The sequence below is a fragment of the Austrofundulus limnaeus genome, unplaced genomic scaffold, assembly GCF_001266775.1.
Source record: "Austrofundulus limnaeus strain Quisiro unplaced genomic scaffold, Austrofundulus_limnaeus-1.0 Scaffold71, whole genome shotgun sequence".
NCBI classification, from domain to species: Eukaryota; Metazoa; Chordata; class Actinopteri; order Cyprinodontiformes; family Rivulidae; genus Austrofundulus; species Austrofundulus limnaeus.
Window position 1 is genome coordinate 570244 of NW_013952473.1, and position 16730 is coordinate 586973.

The following is a 16730-nucleotide window of genomic DNA, read 5'->3' on the forward strand; positions in this document are numbered from 1 at the left end:
AGTATTTTGCAATGCATTGTGGTCTAGATATATTAATGTCTTCTTATTTGTTGAAATACACTTAGTCTAAAGTGTTCATATGTGTGTTTCAGCTGTGCTCTGCAGTCATTCCAACATCCAACATGTTGCCTGACTTTACACATGCACATTTGTRCCTGTAAAAAGATCAATAACCTTACATACATGATTTGGGTCTGTGGAAGGAAACCGAATCAGAGAAAACCCACACATGTACGGGGAGAATATACAAACTCCACCCGCAAAGGTTCCTAGCCKGGATGCGATTCTAGGACAGTTGTACCAACTGCATCATCCTCATACCGGGTGGAAGGAGGTTGCATGGTTTTTGTGCACAAAAGAGATAGCAGGGAGACACAGGCGGCTCTTCACGGCCATGTTATCAGAGTGGGAGTACACAATGGCTGTGTCCAAAACGGCAGGACGGGTCCTCCGAAGGTCGAATTTGTCGGCCGCATATGTCACAGCGCCGCGACGAAGGACGTCCAAAACCGAAGACTCCTCCGATGCGTCCGACAAATGCGTCCTTCCTTTGGCCCAAATCGAAGGACTGGTCTGATGGATCCTTCCCGGCCCAGCATATCCCATAATGCATTGTGGCCCGACCGGAGATTTTTTTATGCTTGTAATGGCGGACGAAGCGAGAGAAAAGAATACATTTTAAAAAAAATTGGTGATATAAAAATTTTAAAAAATTAGCGGTTGTAATTCTAATACTTTTATCATTTGTATGGACATGTTTTTAAATATTATTTTTTTGTCATAAAAAACGCGAAATAAACATGAACCTACAGCGGGTCAATTAGTTCTTCAAATGATACTTTTAAGTTAATTTTATAGTTTTGTGATATTAATAATGTTAATATATTGATAATTTTCTAGTTTTGATTTAAGTTTGCTTGTTTAGTGTCGTCACAGTTGCTAGGCGACATGACGTACGCCGGGGTAAGGAGGGGAGGCTAGACCGTCCAAATTCACAGCCTCTTTTTTTCCAGTCTTCCCGGTCTACCAAGGACCCGGCCCGCTGCGACCGGGGAATCTGGGTCCTCCGGAGGACCCGGCCTGTCGTTTTGGACACAGCCATTGTCACTCTCCAATATGTCTCGGAAGCACCGTCTGTATCGTCAGTTCATTTGCACATGCGCTAAAAGAAATAGTTACAAATCACCTATTAATGCATTCAATTTAGGAAAAAGTATAGTTTTTTCTATTCTTAATAATAAAAGTGTGCTAAATTATATCCTGTATGAGGTTTTAATATAGCATATATAAAAAACATCCTTATATTAATAAAAATAGATTTACAAAGCAGATTACTTGCTATGAACGGACCTATTTTCAAACAATATAATTCCCTTAATGAATAATAATTTACTCAGAAAAAAATAAAATACCATAGAAAATTATTTATTGGACTTATTGATAGCATATTTATGCTGTAGTTTTAAGATAATGCACAAATGAACTGGCTTAACAGATCATGCTTTCAGGACCGAGACAGCAATAACCAGAAGACAGTATGCCTCAAACAGACAAGTTTTACAATTTGTATCTTTATAAGTAGATAGTACAGTGGCTGTCAACCTTGTCTTTAATAGCATTTTTTTAAGCCTGAATGATTATTCTTATGACTGAGTGGCCTAAAAAAACATATTTGAAAGCCCTCCAGAAAGCCTGAAGAAATTCTCATCAACATCCCTTCAAAGATTTCAAGAAAGTCTGACTCTTTGGTGAGAAAAYATGAAAAAAGGGCAGTTCTTTGCTCAGTACTCTATACTCAGTTTCTGCTATTAATTCAAAATAAACCTCTGAGAGAAATGCAGTCACGCAAAAAATTACATTATTACAATTTTTGTATTTTCTTGATTAAAACCCTTACAGCTGGAGTTTGTGAAATTATTTAAAATCTTCCAAAAATCTAAAGATCACCTTTAATTGTATTATTATTGATTTTTTTTATTAATATTGTTTGTCAAGTGCAAACCTACCCAAGTTGTCACTGTGTGAGGCGGTTGCTTGTCTATTACAGGGTGAACAGTGACACAACACAAATATGCACACAGTGAACAGCGTCACAATTATCCCCAATTTCAACGTGTTTGAATTGCGGATAAGGTCTCTGGGCAGGCACAAGGACGGCATGCAAACTCCACATAGAAAGACCCCGGCTGCAATTCAAATTGGACACTTTTTGCAATCAAAACACAACAATGGCTTTGTTACTTTGAATACATCCTTGCAGGTTTTCTTTAATGAGTTAATCATTCACTGACAAAAATCTATTAGAAATGCAAACTGTAAAAGCTGTGTTAAAATATTTTCTTCTGTACTTTGACAAWTCTAGCCCACCAACTCTATACTCCCCTGCACTCATCTCACCTGAATCTCTAATTTGGATCTCTCTTTCCTTGACATATGAAACAGAGCACTCCCTGAAAAGCACAGTGATCACTATAAACTCAGCCTTCAACAAACAAGACAAATAGAAGCGGTGAATCTGTCAGTCACACCAACTGCATCAGACCCAGTCTCTTTTCCACCATCAGCAAGCACTAATAAAATGAGGCCTACCTTCTTTTTATAGCCCATGCACAATGCACAGGGCCTCAATAACATCTACGACAACACGTCACAGGAGTGTGGGAAMTGACACAGCCACAGTAAGGAAAAATATAAGGAAGATTTTCTYCAGATAAAATTTAATCTCTGCTCTTGGATAAGACTCACAAGTTTTGGATTTACTCAGAATTTCATTAGCAATGGAGTACAGTGTAAGGTCCCTCAGTGCTAGCCAAAAACTAAAGTGTTCCCTTCATTTGTTCCCCCATACAGATCAAMATGGACATTTCTAAATATGCCCATTGACTTTTTCTCTAATCAGAAAACCTGCTGAGTGAACAATGTCTCAGAAGCAACAGAGGTACAGTGTATACCTGCGTGTGTTTGTGGCACCAGACAAGGCATGACGTGTTAAACCAAGCGTAGCAGCAATGTGTGTTTTGTTGTGGCCAGGASAGCTTCTGTTTTCAACAACCTTCAGTTGACGATCGATCAAACTCTTCCGTACCAGGCTCTGCTCTATCGCAGCACTTTAAAACTTTATAAAAAAAAAAAAAGAAAAACGGGGTCTGCCAAACAGAGCACGTCAAAAAATGGAATGTGTTTGTAAAAGGGTGAGTCAACGAAAAAAAAGGCGGTGGGAAATGTTCCAAAAAGAAATCATCGAAGCAGCCACAAGTGTTTGTCTTCCTCATTTGCGAGGACACGTCCCCAGTCAGAAAGCATGTGTAGGTGGCACGATGTCAGCAGTTGTAGTGAGAGTATTGCAGACGCAGACGAAAGTCAACAGCTCCATCAAAATGGCACAGCGCAGTTGTTACACTGAAGAATAAAGTTTTCTTTTTTACATGAAAGAACACTGTAAAAAAACAACAACCTCAAAATCATAYCGCATTGACGGCTTCTTTATTGCAGCACATATCCCTCTTCGTTTTATCCCCTCTAAATCTCTTTTTAAACATCCATTTGTTTTAGAAAAAAATGGAGTCTTTGTATGTCAGGAGCGGTTCAATAGTGCATTTTGGCAGTAAATTTTGTAGTTGGGCACCTTGACAGCCAGGAGAGCAGATTGGTCAAACCAGACAGCCATGACTTTATGAGGTTAACAGTCTTGTGCTCCTCCTTTGCCCCACCCTGCCAGTCTGTCGCTGCCAGCACAGTCTGATGGTGGTCACATGCCAGAGGCACCCAGTCCCATGCTGGCAGTGTGGCTCATACAGGGCAGCGTCTGAACTGTTTTGGGGAAGTCATGGGTGAGGATTCGTCCGTTCTCTCCTCCGCTTCCATTGCCACTCATCCTGGTCAAGGTGGAGCAACGCATGGCGTCGTTGATGGATTGCTGCAAGAAAAAGCAGGTGCCAGTTAGCCTGTACACCTGATTTGAGTCGGTTAACTGATGCATTATCACTTCAACACAGAAAGCTAATGCAGCCATTAAAGCTAACAACACATAAAGTACAGTAAATTAGATAAGAGTGGAATGTTATACAGTGTGCTGTTTGGTCTTTAGTACATCAGTGCTTTCACATTAGAGCCTGCTTATGTGAATGTCAGAATGTGGTGCTTCAATGCGACATACAGTGGTTTGCAAAAGTATTCATACCCCTTGAACTTTTCCATATTTTGTCACATTACAACCACAAACATAAATATATTTCACTGGAATTTAATGTGAAAGACCAACACAAAGTGGTATACAATTGTGAAGTGGAAGCAAAATTTTACATGAATCAAAACATTTTTTACAAATAAAAAACTGAAAAGTGCGACGTGCAAAAGTATTCAGCCCCCTTTTCCCTGAGTGCAACCAATTGCATTCAGAAGTTGCCTGATGACTGCTAATGACTCAAAAGGGTCCACCTGTGTGTAATCTAATCTCAGTACAAATACAGCTGCTCCGTGACGGCCTCAGATGTTGGTTAAGAGAATATTGGGGAGCAAACAGCATCATGAAGTCCAAAGAACACACCAGACAGGTTAGGAATATGGTTTTGGAGAAGTTTAAAGCAGGCTTAGGTTATAAAAAGATTTCCCAAGCTTTGAACATCTCACGGAGCACTGTTCAATCCATCATCCGGAAATGGAAAGAGTATGGCACCACAGTAAACCTGCCAAGACAAGGCCGTCCACCTAAACTTACAGGCCGAACAAGGAGATCACTGATCAGAGAGGCAGCAAAGAGGCCCATGGTGACTCTGGATGAAATGCAGAGAGCCACAGCTCAGGTGGGGGAAACTGTCCACAGGACAACAATTAGTCGTGCACTACACAAATGTGGTCTTTATGGAAGAGTGGCAAGGAGAAAGCCATTGTTAAAAGAAAACCATAAGAAGTCCCGTTTGCAGTTTGCCAGAAGCCATGTTGAGGACACAGCAAACATGTGGAAGAAGGTGCTTTGGTCAGACGAGACCAAAATTGAACTTTTTGGCCACAATGCAAAACGCTATGTGTGGCGGAGAAAGAACACTGCACATCACTCTGAAAACACCATCCCCACTGTCAAATATGGTGGTGGCAGCATCATGCTCTGGGGGTGCTTCTCTTCAGCAGGGACCGGGAAGTTGGTCAAAGTTGATGGGAAGATGGATGGAGCCAAATACAGGGCAATCTTGGAAGAAAACCTGTTGGAGTCAGCAAAAGATTTGAGACTGGGGCGGAGGTTCACCTTCCAGCAGGACAACGACCCTAAACATAAAGCCAAAGCTACAATGGAGTGGTTTAAAAAAAAGAATATTCATGTGTTAGAATGGCCCAGTCAAAGTCCAGACCTAAACCCAATTGAGAATTTGTGGCAAGATCTCAAAACTGCTGTTCACAAACGCTCTCCATCCAATCTGACTGAGCTTGAGCTGTTTTGCAAGGAGGAATGGGCAAGAATTGCAGTCACTAGATGTGCAAAGCTGGTGGAGACATACCCTAAAAGACTTGCAGCTGTAATTGCAGCAAAAGGTGGCTCCACAAAGTATTGACTCAGGGGGGCTGAATAATTTTGCACATCGCACTTTTCAGTTTTTTATTTGTAAAAAATGTTTTGATTCATGTAAAATTTTGCTTCCACTTCACAATTGTATACCACTTTGTGTTGGTCTTTCACATTAAATTCCAGTGAATATATATTTATGTTTGTGGTTGTAATGTGACAAAATATGGAAAAGTTCAAGGGGTATGAATACTTTTGCAAACCACTGTAATTTGGGAAGCAAAATGACTGTTCTAAGTCATAAAATGTTACTTTTCTTTGTGTTTATAGGATTCAGGCTTTATTTCAGTTCATCCATTTCATTCTGCTTGTCCACTGTCAGGTCACATAGCTAAAAGGTTGAGAAGGAAAACCCATACATCCCTTTCAACAACATATTCCAGCTCCTACTGGGAGACCCAAAGGTGTTCCCAGGACAGGAAGGATTTTCAGTTCATTCTGTGAGTTTTGGGTCTGCATTAGGACTTTCTCCCAGTGTCCAGAAAACCTGGGTAGATGTTCAAGAGGCATCCTTAATAGGCGTCCAAACCACCTCAGCTGATTTTTGTATCAGAAGAACAGAGGCTCTACTATGAGCTCCCCTTAGATGTTCCTCACTTTATCTATAAAACTGAGCCTAGCCATTGCATGAAGGATTTCATTTCATCTCCTTGTATCTGGAATCTTGTCCCTTTAGTTACGATTTATACATGACCATAAGCAGGGTTGGAATGCCCTGATCTCTTGGTCGATTTTGAGGTAGAGATTCTGCCACAACAAAAAGGAAGGGTTCYGTTTTTTCAGTTGAGAATTATATCCTCAGACTTGGAAGATTTGACTCCCACTCCTGGTGATTTACACTTGACTATGCTTCAAGGTACACTAAAAGTCATGATTTGAAGCCGCCAACAGAACCTCGTCTTCTGCAAAGAGAAGAGAAGGAACTCTAAAGTTTCCAAACCAGACACCCTCCTCTCCACAACTGTGCCTCAAGATTCTGCTCACCACAAACAGGGGCAGCCCTGGTGCAGTACAACCAAAACTGGGAACAAGACCAACTTTTGGCTGAGAGTAAAGCCACAACTTTAGCTTTGGTTATACAGGGACTGCATCGCCTAGAAAAAAGAACTCTTGCACGCTTTATTCTAGCAGCGCCCTTTCACAAAATAACTCAGGAGATATGGTCACAAGCTTTCTCCAGGCTCACTAAACACTTGGMCTGGACAATCAATGTCCAATGACCCCCCTCAGCAACTCTGCAAGGGTAAAGATCTGGTCCACAGAAATATTTGCAGGTGATACAGGCGTGCTTCAGATGGCCTAATTTAAAAAGGGAGGTGCAGAGCAAAGTGTGGGCAGTAAGAGGAGAGCGGAGGCTATGCTCATTGGTTTAATAGCTTCATTCTCCGGCCTAGCATAATGAAAGCCACAAGGCTGAAAAGGTAACCTAATGATGCGTGATGAATGTGTGTGCGCATGTGCATGTTGACGTGTGCGTCTTTGTCCACTTCCCCCATTCTGTACCTGATGAAATTGGGCAAAGCAAGTATGATCTTGAGCGACAAGTGCTGCATGGGGATTGGAGGATTACAACAACTCTAATTGGAATGGTGTTGTTGTTTCCTTCAAGGCAAAACAGCACAAAGGCACTGCTGGACTAAAAGGTACCTCACCAGTCTAATCAGCATACTAATCAGGTGCCTTTTTGTGGGCTGATTATAATCTAAGAATTTCATGTAGAAGTCTCCTCCTCGTCTCAACTCTGCCAAGGTTTTTTTTTGTCTGTTTACATGAAGAGTATATAAGTGTGTCCTGAGGGGCTTTGATGTTGGATGAATAAAGCAAAGTGTGTTCGTTTTAAATTGAACCTCGAAGCAGATGTCTAAAAGCTACAATTTTAACAAAAATTGGAAGAGAAAACTCACACCTTCCAGTGGGGGAAAAAAAGAAGCAACAAGTTCTCAATTTCACATCTTTAAAAACACAGAGGGTTGAGTTATTCTGTTTAACGCTAAAGCAGTGATGGAAGACATGCGAGCCGCACCACGACTACCTCATGGCATACATAGAAACGATGTTCACCACAATGGGCCCTGCATTTTGCGTGACAGTCAGCAAAAAGAGAAGAAGGAGCGAGGGGACAGAACTGCTCASAGCGACAGAAGTAGATAGATGTACCACTGTGATTCAAATTGCCTTCATACCTGTGCTGAAAGTGAAATTTCTGAAAAGAGTGCAAATGATTATTGTAATGAGTTTGGTAATGGGATTTGACAAGTGCCCTGCTAGGAACACTTTGCGAGCTGAAATAAAAAATAGAGCCTACTTAGCCATACGATGCGGAAAATGAGACTCAAATTGCATACTGCGATACAGAAAAAAAAAACATGCAAATGTACAATAAGGTGCAAATGTCTTGAGCTAACTTCCATTTGTATGTATTGTAATTCAGGGAAGCCAGACTTTAAGTAAGTTGGACTTTATTTATGCAAAATATAGAGAAATCAAAACGATTAAAGACTTTTGCACATTACAGTAACATTAGCTTTACTTAAGGACACTACACACTGTACACTATGTCATATGGATCATAGCATGTCCTGTTAGCAAAACAGTGCCTCACACTTTAAAATTATTAGTATTGACTAATAATTAYGTCAGGTAAGTTTGAAATCTCTGTTCATCCATCCATCCATGTTTGATCTAGTGCAGGGCTATTCAACTGGCGGCCCCGATTGACCAAAGTTCGGCCCGCCAATTGGGTCATTCATCTCTTAAGCCCAAACCCCTGGTTTTCTACTTGAATTATTCTAAGTTCTTTTAGTTAGACGTGTTTGGCATCTACAGAAACGTCAGAATCTCAGCTAGAAGCAGAAACCATTTCTATGATCACTCAAGACAGTTAAAATTACAAGCAGTTGAAGATAAAAACTATGAAAGTGAAATTAAAATTGGTTTAAAATTTGGCAATTCAGAGATGTCAAAAATAGTATTTGTGTCAAAGGAGGCATAATGTGTTATTTTTGATTTTGATATTCTTTAATTATCACTACTTTTATAGGGTTCTGTATGTTATATTCATGATTACATACAGCAAAATAAACTATTTCAAATGTAACAGATCTTTGTAATACTTGGTTTATTTATATAACAACTTTATTGCTGGATGTTCGGCCCCTGAGCTGTTGACCTGCAGTAACTGTGGCCCCCGGAGCAGTTTAGTTGAATAGCCCTGATCTAGTGCATAACCACAAGAAGCTGGTGACTATCTCCAGTGGCCAACTAGTGAGATCCAGGGTACATTTGGACAAGTAACCAGTCCATCACAGGGTCACATAAAGACAACAAACATTCACACACACACACACACACATACTTTAGAACAGTGTTTCCCAAAGTTGGGGTCAGGACCCAAAGTGGGGTCCCGAAACATCAAGGTGGGGTCCTGAAAAGATTTCCTGAATTAATTAAATTTTTGCCTTAGTTGTTACAAAGGAGTGAGGTTAGTATGTTTAAAATTGATAAATGTAGTATAAAAATATTGTTACTATGCCCATGTTTAGTTGACCTGATACAAATGTTTATCATCCAAAAACAGTTGGGGGCACAGGTCTCTGCTACTGTTATTTTGTGGGTCAAAAGCTGAAAAGTTTGGGAACCACTGCACTTTGGTTCCCAAAGTTGGGCTTGGGACCCAAWWATGGGTCATGAAGCACCTTGGATAATCTCCAGAAATCAATTTAAAGGGGAATAAAATAATTGCTGATGTAATGTTTTCCCTATAACTATTACAAAAACACAAAAAAGTATAAATAAGTATTTATATTTGTGTACAAGCTGTTTAGATTGTCAAAAAGCCTGTGTTTTTAGGGTTATTAACGAAGTTCGTGTACTCAGACCAGTAATATTTGGGGTGACAAGTTTTGCCATGGATATTTTATGGGTCAGAAGATAAAAAGTTTGGGAACCACTGCTTTAGAATCACTAATTAACCTAATGGGCATGCCTTTGGACAATAACAGGATGGAGTACGTGGAGAAAACCTGGGTAAAACATGCAAACTCCTTGCAGAAAGGCCCCAGTCATTTGTCAGTTGTTTTTACTGTGAGGCAACCGTTCTAAGCACCTGCTCCACCTTGCAGCCTCTAAAACAAATTTGGGTTAAATTTGTCTGACTCCCAGCTGGGTATATTCTCTATAAAGTTTGTGCATCTGTATGGGTTTCCTCTAAAGTACACCCGTTTCTGCTCAGAGACCAAAAGCATCCGTGCTAGTTTAAATGGAGATTTTAAACTGGCACTAGCACCTCTATGTGGTCCTGTGASAACCTGGTGACATGCTTAGGGTGTACGCCTCCCAGTGGCTGCTGGATAGAGGCGTCAGCTCTCGACTGCCCTAAATGACCGTACAGATGTTAGAAATATAGACAGTATTTCCTTTTTTGTACAATCATATATTTGATCTAAAGGACTCTCATCAAGAATATGACATGCAGGCACATAAAATGAGCCACAAGTCAAAGTCACAGGAGAAAGTTGCCAAATAATTTATCCAACTTTACATATCTTTTTCTCATTGTATTTGTTTGCCAATTTAAATACACTGTACCAGGTTGAAAGTGAAGCAGTTCAGAAGAAATTGGCTAATATCAAAATTGAAATCACTGCAAAATTTGGTATCAGTCCCATCCACCCCTTAAATGAGTAAAGAAAAAAGGAATTTTGTGTAATTATACAGTCTAARAAATAAATTTTGTAAAAATGACAAATTTTACAATATATTTCCAGCTTTACTAAACAATAATTGCAAGTCTTTAAGAAATGCATTTGTTTCTATAGGCAAAATAATAATTTCTAAGAGGAGGCACTGCAATGCGAAGGTCCAATTTTAACAAATATTCAATTCAATTCGATTCAATTCAAATTCAAAAATTCTTTATTGATCCCAGAGGGAAATTAAGTATGGGAAATATGGGTCTATATGATGATTTAGTGATGTTAAAAACTGTGATGTTTTATTATAATACTATTAAATATAAAAAAATCAATCACAGTTTAATAAAATAAATATCACAGGTTATAGGGATTCACCTCAACCCCAACAAAGTAAAAAAATCAAACATATTCAACTGACATGGAATAGCCCATCTACTACTATGCTGTAATTTTAACAGATACAATAAAAACATTTCTTAACAGATAAAAAAAAATGGGCATAAGAGCAATTTAGGAATCAAGTGATACAAAAACACTGCAGCAGATCAGCGAAGGGAGCAGCGGAGGCAGAGAGAGGGACAGAACAGCACTGTGCGGTGGAAGCCGTGAGCGGCCCTACTGTGGTCACGGTTAGATGGGCAGGACAGGGTGGAGGCAGACGCATCATCATCATCATCATTTGATCACAGCGTTCCCTACCCCGTGGCTGTGCTCTGCCCTTATATCTTAACAGTGTTGTTGGCGTACAGGCCGTAGCTCTGCAGCTCTGTGTAGGGGGTGCTAGCACCACTGTCTAAGGCTGAGCAGTGAAAGGCCTGAGCGGCTGTGGCTGCAGCAGCTCGCGCGGTGGACACCTTCATTCGGCGCGACTCGGTCCTGGACTTGTAGCAGAACTCCACCAGTGCCACCAGCATGGCCAGGCCCAAGCCTCCAATCAGGATGTAGAAAACTCCGGCCACGTTGCTGAGGCTTAGAGCGCTCGTCTTGTCCTGGAGGGAAGGAGACGGGCCAGAGCAGAGACGTTAACATCACACAGTTACCCAAGGACAGACACCTACACAAACAATAATCACAAGTAAATTAACTCCAGTTTCATACATGTACAGTAAAATGACTCACGTGCACACACACACTGAACAGACATACAGCTTACAAAAGACCAAACTTTAAAAGAAACATGAAAACAAATCATTATATATACACACATATGAGGCCTGCCTCACAAAGTAAGCTGAAATGGCAAGCTAACTTTTGATTTATTATGTTTTCTGACCTCACAATCTCACCAATAACTTAGTGACTGGGGCCTGCTCTGCTGTACTCTGGATATTTATAAAGTAGATTTTTTTAATTGTCTAATAAGTGAAAGAAAAATACATCATTATAAACAATGTAACACAAACAATGAAACACATATTTTCAATGTCGATTGATGACTTGCCAAAACCTAGAGAAAGAGCATTGTAACTTGGTTAAAGGTTCTTCCACATTAATTGAATTGGGAGTCAATACTAGTTTTTCCTCAAACCTAGTATGAGTACTTCAGATTAGATATTCGACAATATCAAGTACCATTACAGAATACTTACTAAATTAAAACCTAAATGTTACACTATGAGATGAATAATACATTTCCTTTATTTAGAAAAAAATGTGTCTCTCCTTCCTTTTAGGCCTACAGCCCCTCTGATTGGATCAAATCAAATATACAGCATGATGTACACATACTGTTGAAACACTTTAAAATAAATAAAAAAATAAATAAGATTTCTTTAAACGTGGAACTGACAAACTTTTCATCTGAAATGTAAACTGTAACAYTCATTGAGCATCAATACCAGCATCCAAGTATCAATACTGGCATCGGCATTGGTTCTGAGTATTGGGGAACTTTGTACGAGTAACTGTAAAAATGCTGGTATTTGTACCAGAATACGTTTCAGGACACCACTAAACTGAATCCCCTTTTCAAATTTCTTTCAAATTTTAACCATTTTAGCACATGATCAAGGTTTAATGGTGACAAGATTGGGATAAAGTGCGACAGAGAAAAAAAAAGGTAAAATAGTAAAAACTGGCCAAAAACGGCTCTGCTGTTTGTTTTATTTCCAAAGGCGCAAACTGTTTGAAACAGGATTCGGAGTCATCAAATCTGCTTTTTGCGCAGTCTATGTATAAATWTCAAATTTATGGTTTTAAGAAAACATTTCCTTTTTGGAGAGTGTATTTTAAAATAATCTGTCTCTTACCAAATAATTGGTTTTGGTGGAAATGGWAGGTGCAAGAAAAGCATTTTTTTTTTAAAAACTATGCAGAGTAGTATAAATGGGGTACAGGATTACAGATAAAGTTTCTGACCAGAGTTGCAGCTGAAAACACACAAAAAAAAAAAATCATTCGTCATCCCAAAGCAGTGAGTAGCAGAAAATATTAGGGCATAATTTACCCCCTCAGCATTTGGCATAGTTCACCATCTGTACCCATAAAAACTTGGTCATAAATTATTGGTGCTACAACTACAAAACCGCAAATACAGCAGGTAGGTGTAAGAGCCATTAATAAAACTTTACTGCTGCATGCTAATTGTAATGAAGAGCTTTCAGGGGGCTGTTGACATGCACACTGGCTAACGCTCTCCATCACCGCAACAACAGAAAATACGAAAGAACCTGATAAAACCTTGGTAATAAATAGGATTCATTCCGTCTAAGCTCTCTAAYGTTGAGCAGATTTTAATTAGAGAATATAATAATGCCATAAATCAGCTGGCAGGAATTTATTCAAGTTACATTTTAGTCTTTTTTTATCATAATGTGTTCCATTTTTATCTATACGAACGGAAGCAAGAACAATGAACAGTTTTGGTGTTTTGTCTTATATTCACTAATGATGTATTTATTAATAAATAAAATAGGACCTCAAATAAAATTCCCACACCTACRCCAAGATACTTAGCCTACTAACATGTACCCCACAGCTGTTGAACCCATCACTTTATATTCTAGTTCAACACCTGTCATTTTGACTTATGCAAAATAATTTTTCAAATTCAAAGTAAAAATTTACAGGGATCAAGTGTTTTAATTGTTCTCCACTTCACTGCATTTGTCTGAAATTTGGAGCGTCATGATAATTGCCGAGGTTAAAATATTCATGTTTTCATGTAGCGCCATTTTTATATTAGATTAATAAAATGACGCACCACCTCAAAATAAGCCTCCCTGTCAGAGTCACTTTGTGACTCAGGCGTCAGGTCCCCAAAGGTTGCATTAAATTATAATTAAYGTGTCTTAYTTAAACACCAATTAACAATTCCACATGTGTGTGMAAATATTCATGGACATGACCCTTTAATCGTGACATTTTCCTGAAAAAGGGGTACAGGTTGAAGCACAGTAACACTCCAAAATTAACGTATTCCAGCAGCAAAAGTGTCACCATCTAAAGTTAACTTAAGTGCTGAGTTTACAWTGCTTCACATAATAAAGTCATTTATCTCCTTCACAATGGAACCAACGTATGATTGTTAATAGTCTGCAGAGTAATGGGATCATTAGGATGACAAATCAGTCAACCCAAAATATTTAATGAGGGTTTTGTTTTATGAAACTAAGGATTCGAGAAAAAATTAATGAATACATACAGCATATATGAGTTCAGTGGTTCATAAATCACGCTTTTATGTGTGKAAAACTGCAGATCAATACATTTTACTCAATAATGACTTGATTTAATTGAATTATACCTAACATATCTTTATTCCTAAGCAACATCTTAATAATTCAATTAATTATTAACACTACGTGGTTTTATTTACATTTTAGACATTACTATACTCTTTAGAGAATGTTTAAATTGCAGAATTTTGCTACAACCCCAAACTAATTGTTCCATTTTAGGCTAATTATTTTTTTCATTGCACAAATACGAAGCAAAGCTTCTTTGACTTATTAATAGAAGAACAAATCCTGACAAATATCGAATGAATGTACAGTATGTGACAGCTTTCTCTTTTCATTAAGAGCCAGCCTTTTAATATTTTAAGGCTAGTTTATAGCTCAATGTAAACAAGAATGTAATCTTTGTATTAATTTAAGCAATAAATATAAGGAGAGGAAAGAAAATGGTGCATATTTAAAATGGTTAATCTAGTAATAAATAAAAAAAACATGTAAATTAAATATTTAGCTTGATAACAATTCAATTAGATTTTCATCAAGATTGAACATATGTGTACTAGGCCGAAATAATAATCTGGCTGCCTTTTTTCAATAAATTAGCACTCCAAGCCAAACAGCAGACAGAGGAGACTTRCAGCAGAATCTGAGCAGATGTCTGGTCATGGTTTGTGGAACATCCAGTTCTTAAAACAGATAATCTCCTGAACATGTCTCTGAGTTGGTTTGTAATTTGTAAAAATGCTAAAGTAATTTAAAACWTCTCTTGTGATAAAGCCTATATACTGTATGTAGGTGCATTTTAGAACATTACTATGCCAATCTCATTGGGCCTCATGCAAGAACCGTTCGTACGCACAGATTTGTTTTAAGTTGTGCGTACGAGTGATTTAGGAGAATTTGTGGCATTCACCAATGTTTTCGTATTCTAAGATTTTTTTCAGATACAAACAAAATTGCGCGACGGTGTGGCTTCAGAATAAGTGAAAATGATTTAACACAGTTGTTTATACTTTTAGCAGATCCTTTTGTTCCACAGCTGACCTGCTAAAAATGACAGATTTTCTTTTCTGGATCTCTGACAGACGGACTTCAATCTCTGAACTCGTAAAGTTTTTCTTTTTAGTTTTCGCTGTCATTTTCATGAATGGACACTTCCTTGTTTCTGAGGCAGGAAACATAGCCTTATATGGTGTTTTTGGGGTGGTAATTATGYTAATCTCCTCTCGCGTGCACGAGCAGCTGGATACGAACAGGTGGAATTTATGCAGCTCATTTACAAACTTTTCCTGAAGATAGAAGWGTTTGTTGAATCTGACGTGACATGTTCGTACGAACACTTTGTACGAACAAAAGTAAGAGAAATTTAGGATAAGAATACCAACATGTTCTTGCATGAGGCCCATTGTTTGTAAAGCTTTCCTCGTAAACTTGTCTTTGTTGGTGAGTGGTTCAACATTTAACTTCCAATTTTTGAGAACCAAAGGCCCACACAAAGGGACACACAGAGGAACCTGAGTAAAATCATAACTGTCAGGGGAAACAGCTTCTCGACTCTCAAGATAACAAAAATTGCTAACATATGCAAATTCAGCAGCAGACTCAGCGCGGCTCAAGCCCAACGTTGCAAATTGACAAGCTTTTCATGCACACTCAACGGCAAGAGAATTAAGGTAGGATTATTTTGAAGGCCGGGCTGCAAAGATTATGACTAAGTAAGCTATGAAAAGGACCAAAAGTACTGGGGGMCGTTAAGAACTTTATTTTGAACTTGCTTGTATGCACACCACTAAAGGCAAATGCTCCCACATATACTGTACTGTGCACACATTGCTGAAATGCGTTCATGTGAGCACTTATGAGTTAATACACGGGGCTACGGAAAATTTTGCGCTTGCGTACACCAGTGAAATCCTCCTATAGACATTACTGACATGCTCTCATTTGCATTACTAAAGGTTTCTCAAACCAGTGAAATGCTTTACTATACATTAGTGAAATGTTCTCATATGCACTACTAAAATACTTGCATGTTTGTTTGTTTTTTTGGCTGTTTGCTGTTCAGGGTTGCCACAGCAAGCTATCCTCCTCATCCCACTCTGTCCTCTGCATCCTCTGTCTTCMWTCCATCTACTTTCATGTCCTCTCTAACTGCAACCACATAWATCCTCTTTGGGCTTCCTTTTTTTCCTGGCAGTTGTGTCTCCAACATACTAATACCAATATACCCCTTCTCTGAACATGTCCTCAGTCTGACCTTTCTAATTTTATGTCCCAGTTGTTCAACCTGTGCTTTACCTCTGATGATCTTATTCCTAATCCATCCTTGTCACTTCCAAGAAGAACTTCAGCATCCTCAACTCCKCCACTTTCAGTTCTGTCTGCTGTCATTTTGTCACTGCCACCATCTCCAAACCATACAACACAACTGGTCTCACTACACTCCTGTAGACTGTTTCTTTGCCCTTTGCTGCCACCCTTTTAGCTCAAATCACGCCTGACACTTTTCTCCATCTTGTCTGCGTTGTATTTTTTGACTCTTTACTAGGGGTCGACCGATACATCAGCCGGCCGATATTTTTGGCCGATATTTGCGTTTTTTTCCTTGTATCGGTATCGGCCGATACACTGTCCGTTCGGCCGATCCGTTCTTTGGGTCACGCGAGCGCATGTGTCCGCCCTTTCCCCCGGGGAGAGCGCAGCAGCTAATGTTGTGAGACAGAGTGCTAACAACAACAAGGGTGAGTTATGAACTATAAATGTGTTTTAACTGTCTAATTTGGCTGTTTCTACCCTCTGTGT

General features: G+C 39.1%; 1 protein-coding gene across 1 annotated transcript in view; it reads right to left on the reverse strand.

Moving 5' to 3' along the window:
• Positions 1-1030: 1030 nt before the first annotated feature.
• gria1a (glutamate receptor, ionotropic, AMPA 1a) overlaps positions 1031-16730 on the reverse strand; it is a gene marked incomplete at its 5' end in the record, with an annotated part of 104120 nt that continues 88420 nt past the window's right edge. Inside the window, 4 exon segments of the mRNA XM_014010618.1 lie at positions 1031-3681; positions 3684-3753; positions 3755-3916; positions 11106-11240. Of these exon segments, the coding sequence (XP_013866072.1) occupies positions 3575-3681; positions 3684-3753; positions 3755-3916; positions 11106-11240 (474 nt within the window).